The 13168-nt window shown below is 31.7% G+C and overlaps 1 protein-coding gene across 1 annotated transcript in view; it reads left to right on the top strand.

Moving 5' to 3' along the window:
• LOC107448877 (acetyl-coenzyme A synthetase, cytoplasmic) overlaps window positions 1–13168 on the top strand; it is a 52814-nt gene that overhangs the window by 6566 nt on the left and 33080 nt on the right. The window contains exon 2 of the mRNA XM_043053621.3: window positions 11607–11698. Within this exon, the coding sequence (XP_042909555.2) occupies window positions 11607–11698 (92 nt within the window). The remainder of the gene's footprint in view (window positions 1–11606; window positions 11699–13168) is intronic.

The raw sequence follows: 13168 nt of genomic DNA, 5'->3' as shown, positions 1-13168 counted from the left end.
CCTCAAGATTGAATCAAGTTAACATGTCTTATATGGTAGTGATTCGGTATTTAATATTTATAGTGGTAGTTACGCCACATTACTCTCCTTCCAGAATTTTATTTGGGATAGAATTCGATGAACGGATACCACTAGTTGATTCATGCTGTTTATAATTTATAACATTTTTGCTCATTATATTTTTCTTTAATGTTTTTTTTTTGTCCATAGCATTTCACTCATTTTTTTCTCCTTCATTTTTTGTTTATAGCATTTTGCTCATTTTTTCCCCTTCATTTTTTGTTTATAGAATTTCCCTCATTTTTTCTCCTTCATTTCTTGTTTATAGCATTTCACTAATTTTTTTCCCCTTCATATTTTGTCAATAGCATTTCACTCATTTTTTGTTTATAGATAGCATTTCACTCATTTTTTTCCCCTTCATTTTTTGTCTACAGCATTTCACTTATTTTTTCCCCTTCATTTTTTGTTTATAGAATTTCCCTCATTTTTTCCCCTTCATTTCTTGTTTATAGCATTTCACTAATTTTTTTCCCCTTCATATTTTGTCAATAGCATTTCACTCATTTTTTGTTTATAGATAGCATTTCACTCATTTTTTTCCCCTTCATTTTTTGTCTGCAGCATTTCACTTATTTTTTCCCCTTCATTTTTTGTTTATAGAATTTCCCTCATTTTTTCCCCTTCATTTCTTGTTTATAGCATTTCACTAATTTTTTTTCCCCTTCATATTTTGTCAATAGCATTTCACTCATTTTTTGTTTATAGATAGCATTTCACTCATTTTTTTCCCCTTCATTTTTTGTCTGCAGCATTTCACTTATTTTTTCCCCTTCATTTTTTGTTTATAGAATTTCCCTCATTTTTTCCCCTTCATTTCTTGTTTATAGCATTTCACTAATTTTTTTTCCCCTTCATATTTTGTCAATAGCATTTCACTCATTTTTTGTTTATAGATAGCATTTCACTCATTTTTTTCCCCTTCATTTTTTGTCTACAGCATTTCACTTATTTTTTCCCCTTCATTTTTTGTTTATAGAATTTCCCTCATTTTTTCCCCTTCATTTCTTGTTTATAGCATTTCACTAATTTTTTTCCCCTTCATATTTTGTCAATAGCATTTCACTCATTTTTTGTTTATAGATAGCATTTCACTCATTTTTTTCCCCTTCATTTTTTGTCTACAGCATTTCACTTATTTTTTCCCCTTCATTTTTTGTTTATAGAATTTCCCTCATTTTTTCCCCTTCATTTCTTGTTTATAGCATTTCACTAATTTTTTTTCCCCTTCATATTTTGTCAATAGCATTTCACTCATTTTTTGTTTAGATAGCATTTCATTCATTTTTTTCCCCTTCATTTTTTGTCTACAGCATTTCACTTATTTTTTCCCCTTCATTTTTTGTTTATAGAATTTCCCTCATTTTTTCCCCTTCATTTCTTGTTTATAGCATTTCATTAATTTTTTTTCCCCTTCATATTTTGTCAATAGCATTTCACTCATTTTTTGTAGATAGCATTTCACTCATTTTTTTCCCCTTCATTTTTTGTCTACAGCATTTCACTTATTTTTTCCCCTTCATTTTTTGTTTATAGAATTTCCCTCATTTTTTCCCCTTCATTTCTTGTTTATAGCATTTCATTAATTTTTTTTCCCCTTCATATTTTGTCAATAGCATTTCACTCATTTTTTGTTTATAGATAGCATTTCACTCATTTTTTTTCTATATTGTTTATTACCGGGTGACTTTATTTACACTTCACCGGATCTTTCTCTTTTTTTTTGAGCAGTTTAATATTAAGCAAATCAACTGTTTAATGTGGACCATCCATCATGTTTGCGAGTTCATATCATGTCCGCAAGTCACCATTGAAGAGAATTATAAATCGACTACGTCAACCTTCATCTATCAAAAGGTACCTCAACAAGGCATCAAGTTAACATGTCTTATATACTAGTGATTCGGTATTTAATATTTATAGTGGTAGTTACGCCACACGTTAAAACTGTGTTTCTTTTATAAACTAACGTTAAATGGTTTCGTTACAAACTACTGTTTTTTGTATCACACAACTACTTTTGTTTTTTAAAAAAAAGTAGCACATTTCGCTACAAACAACGAAAAAAAGTAGCGACTACAGTAGCTTCACTACTTGTAGTGTGCTACCTCCAACCACTGGTCATAACCCCCTTCACCCCAGTCTCATAGCAGCCATCTTTGATCACAAGTAGCGCAGAAATAGATGTTTGGGTGTAATGTACAGGGCTCGAGAATTGCCAACCAATAAAGTTTGAGTGGCGACAAATATTTTTAGATTTTCAATTACAACCTTACATTTTTTGTGAGAAAAAAATTGGTCTGAGGATTGAAGATTGCCTGCGGATATTTTTGTTTTGCCTGAGAATTTTTTATGAGATTGGGGCAAAATCTAAATTAAGATCTGGTCTTGGATAAGTCTTGGATACTTCCGGGCAGCGACCAGCGAGAAACTTTAAAAAAAAAAAAAAAAAAAAAAAAAAAAAAAAAAAAAAACAGAAAGGGACCAACTAGAAGGGTATAACTCGCAACCACCCCCGGGCAAATATCTACGTGTTATTTTTTTTTTTTTTAAATTTGCAAGTTTAAAATTTATTTGGCACCTTGGAGGTTGTAATTGGCGCGACTGATCACGATGCAGAAATATCCCCTTGTTCTCAAAAATGATCAGAGAAAAATCCGATTTTTTCTTATCTTCACACTGTCATGTATTCCTCGAATTTCTGGTTCTGATTTTTCAAATAATATCGTGTTTAAAAAAAAAGAGGAATTTAGAAAGTCACGTTGAAATCAATTAAGAATAACAGAAATCGAAAACCACATACGTTCTTTGACGAGCATTCGAATTTATAAATTTGCCTGAAAATCAAAAACATAATTATAGTCACGTTTGTAATGTTTATCACAAATGTATGAAATACTTAAAGCAACATAATAAAAATGTTAAAAAAAATTTGAAAGAAATGTAAAAATAATAAAAATCTATGTGTCATTTCAAAGTACAATTAAATTTACAATTAATTAAAATACAATTACAATTATGTACAATTAAAGTACAATTAAAGTATATTATCAGAGAATGTGCGATTACGCGTAAAAAAGATCCATTATAGTGGAAGTTTTCTTACGCAAATTTATAAATTGGGACGCAACTTCGTCAAAGAACTTCGTCACATTCGCGGAACTTTGCACAAAAATAAACTAAAACAAACTTGAAAAAAAAAAACGTCATCGATTTTTTTTCTTAATAATTTCTGTACGAAGTTGAAGCGAAGTTCAGTGAACATAACAAAGTTCCGCCCTAATTTATAAATCTCTCTAAGAAACCCCTGCTATAATGGAATTTTTTACGCGTAATCGGAAATTCCCTGATAACATACAAATTTAATTGTACAAACATAATACTTTGAAGTGACAAATAGATTTTTATTATTTTTACATTTCGTTCAAATATTTTTGTATTTTTATTACGTTGCATTAAGTATTTCAGACATTTGTGAACGTAGCTATAATTATGCTATAATTATGTCATAATTATGCTATAATTATGCTATAATTATAATTACAAATGTCGCTATTATTACGCATTTGATTTTTATGCATGGAATGCGTTCAAGAAAATTTCAAATTTTGCAAAAAAAAAAACAAAAAAAACAAGGGAAGTGCTAATGTTTTTCTTTACTTCCAAAAAAATATTCTGCTGGTCGCCTAAATTTTTCAATTTCTTGGAGTACTAGTAATATACATATAATGCTGATATCAGTTTTAATAGGTCCAGCTGTGGACTGATCGTTAAAACACGGTTCCCAGCAGATCACCGAAGTCAAGCATTACTGGCTACGGTCAGTGTGCGGGTGGGTGATCACTTGGATCAGCCTGCGTAGGGACCGAGGGTGTGCGGTATTGGTCCTCGTTAAACTGTTCTACCGTAAAGTGCTCGACTTCGCGCGCAGGTCGTCGGGCTACCGAAGCGGGGGTGCCATCCCCTCTGCAGAGGATCAAAATTGTGATGGCATGTCTTCGGATCATCCTCAGGGATGTTTCCCAGACCGTCGCCAATTGCCCATTGTGCAGTTCTAGTGCGACGCAAATAAACAACAACAACAGTTTTAATAGAAGTTTCCCTTCCTGGATTAGTGTACTCAATATCGGGCAAAAATAAACCGGCCACTTGGCGACTAAAAATAAAAAAATTGGCGACAAAAAATGGGTTTGCTAATCGCCGCTTTTTTTCTTGAAAATGCTCCGTGCTGCAATATTTAAACTTCTCGTATTTGGATGCTGTGGCTCAGGAGATAGAGAGTTCACTTCCCAATAAACTGACCCAGGTTTGAATCCCAGCCGTAATTGGTTGGCACGAATTCTTCTCCCATCTCGCGCCAACCCCAGTGCTGACGTAAAATATCCTCAGTTGTAGACGGATCGATCATGCGTTAGAATCTCCTTGCCGTTTTCGTGGTTTTCCTTTCCAAGTAACGCAAATGCGGGTTCAAAAAGTCCCCCACAAAGGATGTACCAGTGTTTGATCCAAGTTGGAACATTGATAGTCGTAAACTCAGAATTGGATCGGCTGTTCAACACCTGTTAAATAAAGTACAGTTATTCTGGGGAACTGAATTTAGTTAATCAAGTTAATTTTATACTTCATTTAATTTAAGTTAATCTAATTAATATAATTTCAACAATTTGAGGACAATTATTTCATACCTATTTTGTTTCGAGTAAAAGTTTGTTGTTAAACCTAAATGCGTTATTGATTTAAACCTTAAATTGTTTTGAAAAATGTTTCAAACGAAACGCTTAACATTCAATAGTTTTTTAGAACCTTAGTGCAGTGGCGGTGATTAATTAATGATAGTTCAGGTATTATCATCGACTTTTGGCCGTTACAGATGCGTCTTAATTTGGATGTAATATAATGATAAATATCGCAGAGAAATGAATCAAATCGTTAAAGAAAAATTGATTCATTAAGAATTGAAAATGGCCAAATTCAAAAATATAAACATAATAAATAAAAGAAATCTCTTAAAGGGACCAAGATAAAAAACATTCTCTTACATCGTGAATTATAGTTAAGATTCTATTCAACGGTTGGGATGCCCAAAAGTCGCCAAAAATTGAAAGTGAATGAATTGTTCCCAACGGACAGCATGGGAAGAGATCCATTGTTAGCGATTTATTGAAAGATAACATAAAGCCAACAATAAAGCCTACCATCCATAATCGATATTTGATTTGAAAATACTTTGGCGATCGGGAATCGCCAACAAGACTGTGATAATTAGTATAACCATGTAACTGAAATATATTTGCGGTGAGAAATTCGGAATAACGAGCTATAAATAGATTTTTGTCTTCGATTAGCCTCGACAGTGAGTGGATGAGTCTTACATTAGTATTGAAATAAAAAAGTTAGCCGTTACATTCATCGATAAGAAAAGAATCAAATATTTTATATTCGCTTTTTTATAAATCGCAATAAAAATTAAATAATTGATTTAATTTAATCGCAATTCGATTAAGAATGATTTGAAAGAAAAAAAATAGTGCGTGGAGTCCTTCCGCGCGTAAGAAGTGAAACTTCGTTACGTGGAAATGAAAATAGGAAGGGGCAGAAATTGATTTTTAGTGAAATCATACTGTTTCTTTAAGACGAACTTTATTAACAATGCTTACAATTCACAATTGATCGCATCTTTTAATTATCATTTTTGAGTGGAGAAATATCCAAATCTATGACATTTACATTGGGATTATGATAACTAAAGTAAGATACGAAATGTTTGAGTTCTATTTTTTCAATATTTCTTGCAAAAACTGCATTAATGGTATTTACCCCTTTGGTTGTTGGATCATTCCTACCATTTATCATTTCCAATCCAAATTTGTCTTTAAGGAAGGTTAATAATGTTTCAGCTTCAGGTAACGAGAAATTCACATTAAAATCTCCTGCAAGGATCACAGGCCGCTCACAATAATCAATTTCTTCACCAGTAACGTCTGTCAGAGCTTGTGAAACTATAGTGGATAGTGGCAATAAAGATATTGCAATAAATAATTTAATATCCCTCATGGCTGAATTTGGTGAAATATAAATGGCAATTAGAAAAGAGAAAACCTAACAATCAATTGATATTCACAAGAGACGAACCTTGACATAACCTTAAATCCGTCGCATTGTCCGTGGGATTGTTTTCACTCATTTTTTTACAATTGTTATCCACTAAATTTGAAAATAAAAAATACTATCCTATTAAATTATTCTAGGAGGCTCCAGCCCTGCTCGCTAACGCTCGCCAGCCCCCGAGAATTGCTACGCAATCCTATGTGGTTCACGCCGTGAACCATGGCTCGCTGCGCTCGCTCGCCAATGAACACAATGTTCTAGCACAAAGACATAGTATATTATCATCAAAGACATAGTATTTTATCATCAAAGACATAGTATTTTATCATCAAAGAAATAGTATTGTACTTATGTAGAAGAATTCTATCAATGTTCTTATTGGCTTTTAAAAAAGTATATTAGCTATTTAGATTATACATGGTGAAAAAATCAAAACATTAGCTAAATGAGAAACATATTATAAAAATAAATTATCAAATATTGCAGTTACTCACCTAAATTCAACTAAAAGTGTATAATAAATTAGTTAATGCTAGAAATTCTGAAAGTTTCAGAAAAAAATTTTGTTATTTAAAAATATAAACTTTAAACCCTAACTTTTCCTTGTGAGATAATAACCCTCAAAAAGTCTTTCATTTTCAAGAACACAAAAATTTGTTTTATCTCCAAATGAAACATTTTTTGGTGATCAGCATTATTGAAATCGATTTCTATATTAATTAACATTTGTGATAAAGTACATCACATTTTAGAACAAAATAAGGATGTTTTACATACAATAACTTAAAATGCATGGCTGTTAGTATTACCCGAGAAATACCACGTGGAGGTCACCATGCTGCATTTCTAATCGGGGAGTTTTGATTTTGGCAGTTCCCCTTGCCTACTGCCAATAGAAGTTTCAATTAAATTTTTTCCAAAAAACAATTTTTTTTGCAAAGCTCTAAGAAATTAACACTAAGCATTTAGAATTTCTTTGAAAACACAATTACAGATTTGGCATCTTGGAGCAATTACTGAAAGGCTATCAAATGACTTAACTCTTGACAGGCCAACATAAAGTTGTTCCTGACTAAAAACTTGTTTAGTCAATACTAAACTGATTTTCTCAAAAGTCTGACCTTGTGACTTATTTATAGTCATGGAGAGGGCCAGCCTAATTAATTCCTAATTGAGTTTAAATTAAATATTATCATGTTTTTAGGGCATGAATCTGAATTGAGCAACCTGATAATGCTCACTCTGGTTATTGTTTCCGTTTTTAAAAGCGCTGTATGTTGAGCCAGTTTAAATGAAATATTATCATGTTTTTAGGGCATGAATCTGAATTGAACAACCTGATAATGCTCACTCTGGTTATTGTTTCCGTTTTTAAAAGCGCTATATGTTGAGCCACCTCATGTGACATTTTTAGCAGCAATCATTGGTCGATTTTCTAACGTTGCCATTCGGGGAGTAGTAATGAGGCTTTTTTTGGTGCCGTGTAAGAGAAATATATATATAGATAGATGTGTATCAAACAAACTAAAAAAAATATTTATAGAAAAGCAATACATTTTATGACTTTTATTATTTTTATGCTAGTGAGAACCAAAACAATATGGAAATGAATGAGGGAAAACTGGATCCTACCACGTGATTTGCCGGCCAATAAAAATGCAGCGTTTAACGCAACCTTGTTGAAAGTCGCATAAGTATAACTTAAAAAAAAATTTTTAAAGTCACCACACGCTTTCAGAAGTGATCACTATTAAAATTACTACTGCTGGCAAGTAGCCATTAACAAAATTCCTTACTTTTGTTTTATAGAAAGAGGATTAAGTATGTAAGATGAATTAAAAAGAAATTAAATACTGTCGATGATTGATTGATGCGTCCGGCGTCTCACAGTCTGTCAACGCATTTAATATTTCAAATAAACACTTCATTAGGCTGTGTAATTAAATAATAGCTGGCAATCTATTTTCTTCACGTTTGACCGATAAAGTCTGCGAGGCATAAAAATTCAAAGTTAAGCGTCTAGATTTTCAAGTTTAAAGGGCACTTAAGACACGTGTGCGAGAACAAGGTTATTTGGAAACAAGATTAAATTTCCTAGCCTTTTTTTTATCCGATTCTGAATCGAATGGATAAAGCAACAACAAAAAAAAAGAGTTATAAACCTAAGGCCCTCAGCTTTTCAAGATCTGAACACTAAGGCCTTTTCAAGAATTTGATTTTGCTGGGGAGGTTTATCTTACCGTTACACTGTGGGCCAGAAGACCTGGCCAAAAGTCAAAAATTAAATTTTCAACTAAAATATGTGTAGGCAGTTTTAATATAGCCCAAATTAAGTATTCATCATCATTCCAAACATTATAATTTACTTTTTGGACCGACAAGAGTACAATTTAATGAAAAATAAGTTAAAAAAATTTTTTTAAATTTAACTTTTAAATTTTTATTTCAGAAATATATGTAGGAATTTCACCTTACTGTTGCATTTTTAACAGAGTAATTAGTCTGAAATGATAGTACAATTTTTCAATGTGTTGGTTTAGTTAATACTCTTGACAAACTTATAGTTTATATCGTATCATTTGACATTTTACAATGTTTGAATGACTTTCGAACCTTAGTTCCAAAAAGTTCCACGAGGTAATTAGCTAAACTTTTTTGTTGTTATCTTCTTTGATGTTTCGTTCGAAAAAACCTGCCCATTTTGCCCGTATTACAAAGGTGGGCTAAATATACCGAAAAACAAAAATTATGTTGTTTTTTTTTTCATGTATCCGCGTTTATTTGTAATATTACTTCGGAAATAGAATTTGCTTTTCATTTTTAATATAAAATTACGAAAATTACTATATTTTCATTGCTATATTTAATTATTTAAGCGCACTATATTATTTTTATTTTTATTTTTGCTCGCCCTATTTCAGCCGCCATTTTGTTTTTTATTTGGGTATTTTCAGTGTATTTCAAAATTTCAACTATGAATTCAATTTACCTCCACATGAAAAACCCAAAATTTTGAAACGAATTTTATCGAAATACTAATTTTGGCCACGAAACCTTGGATGCTGGTCCACTGTGCGTTAATTATCTTCTGAGGGGATAATAGAAAATTTTTTTATAACATTTGTTGCTAGAACGGGGAGATTTTGCCTCTTTAAGTTGTACGAAAATTAGAGGGATTGTTTTTCGGTATTTTTTAAATAATTCATTTTATGCTACTTTAGGGGGGGAGAGCGATAGCTGTTTTAATAGTTTTCTGAAATAACTCTTCGGGTCATTTAAACTTACTTCAAGTTTTATTGTTTTTATAAATATTAAAAAAAATAATAATCGAAATTAAAAACTATCAGTGTCGGACGGTCTTTGGTCCGTAACTGTCAATTTTAACGTTTAATAAAGGCTTATAATTTTTAAAATAGCAATGAGTGTAAATGACGCTAATATTTCTCTTCAACAAAAAAATATTTAAGCAGATTAACATTTTTTAGTTACATTATGTGTATTTAAGGTGTGTAGAGATTAAATTCAATTAAAAGAATTCCTATTAAACCATCATGGAAATGTATAATTGGAACCATCATAGACCATCATGGATTATTGGTCCATGAGAATCAAACTTCTCTTGATGGTTAACCATCATATTAAAATAGCATTTTCCATCATGGAATGTTGGAAGTTTGTTGACATATCAAACACCATTAACGCATAATGGAAAATGCTAGATGATGGGGACCATCAAATCATGTAAAACCATCATGATTCGCACTGAAACCAGCGTATAAACCATCAAACTTTTTTGATGAGATCATCAAAACTCTTGACTTGGGTTTCTGGTTCTTTTGAAGAATAATCTTTAACCCACTGTTTCAATTTTCAAACTATTGTATAACTGTTTAATCATTATCTAGCTTCAAATGAAAAGTCCAAGAAATAGGATTTTTCAGATAAATATTAAAATAAAGTAAAACTAGGAGGCTTCGCTCCCTGCTCGCTGGCGCTCGCCAACCCCTGGAACTGCCTTGGCAGTTCATTTCGGATTGCTTCGCAATCCGATGCTCGCTTTGCTCGCTCATTGGATACGTTCTTAAAGTCTAGCCTTTGTATACTTTTTTGAACACTGCAGTTCCGGAAACTTTTCACTATAGAAAATTCTAAACCTGTGCATTTCAATATTAATTTGAAATTGAAAACAGTTCGCATATTTTTCTTAATCACACTATTCTAAATTTCAGTTGTTGAGAAAAGTAACTGTTGTAAGTTTTGTTTTAAAGTCTTTCCCACCAGAGGGCTAAAACCATGTGTTCTAAAACAATATGAAATAGTACTGAACGCCGGATGTAAAGCATCGGCTTCGATGAAGATAATTTTGTGAGAATGTTTTTGATAATTCGGGGAGAATTCACCCGATTAGACATATGATGCTCACTACATGCTCTTGCGCGCCGAAGCCTATCAATTAAAACGTATTAGCGTTTTATATAATATAGATTAGCCATATGATGCTCACTACGTGCTCTTGCGCGCCGAAGCCTATCAATTAAAACGTATTAGCGTTTTATATAATATAGATTAGCCATATGATGCTCACTACGTGCTCTTGCGCGTCGAAGCCTATCAATTAAAAATGAAAACTGTTGCCAACGCTAGAAAAGAAATATCATCGGTTTTATTGATACATACGTACGTATTAGCGTTTTATATAATATAGATAGATATATACTAAAACAAGGTACTTTTAATTTAAAAGTAATAAAATAAAATTAAGAGGATTAATGTTACATGCTTTGAATTTTTTATTGTATGAAAAATTCGATCTATCTATATGCTTCAAATTATATTAATAATTGTCTTTCTTTGATAAACAGCTATGTTTATTTAGAAAAAATATGTTTTCATGTCTGATTTTTAACTTAATAGATATCGTCTGCAAGATTTAACATTTTAGGTCAATCAAAAATTATTTAGAGTCCCTGGCCACTTTATTAGACTCACTATAGGATTCTATGTAAAATCTTAATTATCAGGTGATATTATACAGCTGTATTGTTTTCACTCGGATGAAACCGGTTTGCACTTGTTTACGCTCCTGTATCAACGGGTTAACATTGCAATGCAATACGTTAATAAATATTCTATATTTATATAATATATCGTCTAATTTATCCTATCGTCGAATTTATATTATATATCGTCTCATTTAACCAATTGATACACTAACGTAAACAAGTGCAAACCGGTTTCAGTCACATAAAAACAATAGAGCTGTATGGTATCACCTGATAATTAAGATTGTTCATAGAATCTTATAGTGCGTCTAATATTTTGGCCTGGGACTGTAAGGTAAGTTAATTCCTATTTAAGGTCCATTAAGATTGCATATGAGAATCCAATCATTAGATTAAAAGTTATCTGCACACTGTAAATTATTATTTCTTTTTCAGGGAAGGAAATGATCCCTTGGATTCAGACAAAATAACTTACAGAGAGCTTTTAAGAAGGGTGTGTAAATTTGCGAACATCCTTAAATCCAAAGGTAAATTTTATTGTTAAGTTATAAAAGACAGTACATTAGGTATAAAAAATAATGAAAGACGAAACTCGTAAAAAAGGGTAAATGTTTTGTTAATGGAATCGTGCTGTAAAATTTCAATCAATAGATTCGAAAATTAAATTTTATAATTACTTATTGGAAAAATGAATCTTTGTTTTGATTGGATGGCGTTCACTCACTTTTCAACTGTGTTCGAGAGTAATAGTAAACAGTGCGCATGCGTAGTCATTGCATGCGTTGCCATGGTGACCGCTGCTGTTTTTCTTTTCCTTTTCATTAGCAAGCATTTTTAATGTATTTACATAATGATAATTTAAAGTATTTTTTACATTCTTTTTATTGTTAACGTATAATGACTGGCTTGATGGTGATTTTAATATAAATATAAATGCTGAAGAATTAAAAGTATTTTCTGACGTCTTGAAACACGTACATAGGCAGAATATATGAAAACCAATCCGAAGACAAACATCAATGGAGACAGTTTTTGCAACCCATGATTTGAAATTCGTTTAACGAAGTCCATCCAGAAAGACAAAGCATTTGACCATTGGGTAACCAGTGATCGTAATAAAACTATCACACTTTTTTTTTAAATATTTTTATATTTCTTTTCATAACAGACTGTGAAAAATGCACTTCAAAGTTCGATTTTCTATTATTTTTTTGCTTCGTTTTCTTAATTCTTAAACCCATAAATCTAATTAATTCTGAACTCATTTCGAAACGCGAGTTCATATTGCGACAAACACTGCAATCGCGAAGAGTTTATTTGTTAATAATTTACGAACCATTCAATTGGCCTCAGAGCAATGCTTCAAAATCTATCTGTTGCACTCGATGCTATTGTTAGCATTCCAATTGAGAACATGTTTTAATAATATTTCTTCATTATTATTTCCAATTGAATAATGTAGGCTGAGTGAATACTCTAGGAAGGTCATTATTGCTAATTGAATAATGTAGGCTGGGTGAATACTCTAGGAAAGTCATTATTGCTAATTGTATAATGTAGGCTGAGTGAATACTCTAGGAAGGTCATTATTGCTAACTGAATAATGTAGACTGAGTGAATACTCTAGGAAGGTCATTATTGCTAATTGAATAATGTAGGCTGAGTGAATACTCTAGGAAGGTCATTGTTGCTAATTGAATAATTTAGGCTAGGCTAGGATAAACGAATACTCAAGTTATAACAAGTTATAACGAACAATAAGTTATTATTGAAAAATCTGACTCTTTGGCATTTTGCAATGCGTCCGGAAAGTTAGAAAAGTCTTCTATATTTTCTAATATGCCTTTAGAGTTTTTATAATCAGCCTTCCTGCATTTGGGCTAATTAAGAAATGTGCAAAAGAATTACTCAATCAGACTGAACTTGCTCTGGCCTGATTGCAATAAATTCTGAAAATAAGGCTATATTCAATAAGCCTTCACTTTATTGCAAACGGT

This window comes from Parasteatoda tepidariorum, chromosome 9 (assembly GCF_982258835.1).
Source record: "Parasteatoda tepidariorum strain Cologne lab strain chromosome 9, Ptep-v5.0, whole genome shotgun sequence".
In the NCBI taxonomy this organism is placed as follows: Eukaryota; Metazoa; Arthropoda; class Arachnida; order Araneae; family Theridiidae; genus Parasteatoda; species Parasteatoda tepidariorum.
This window is presented reverse-complemented; position numbering and strand designations above follow the sequence as displayed.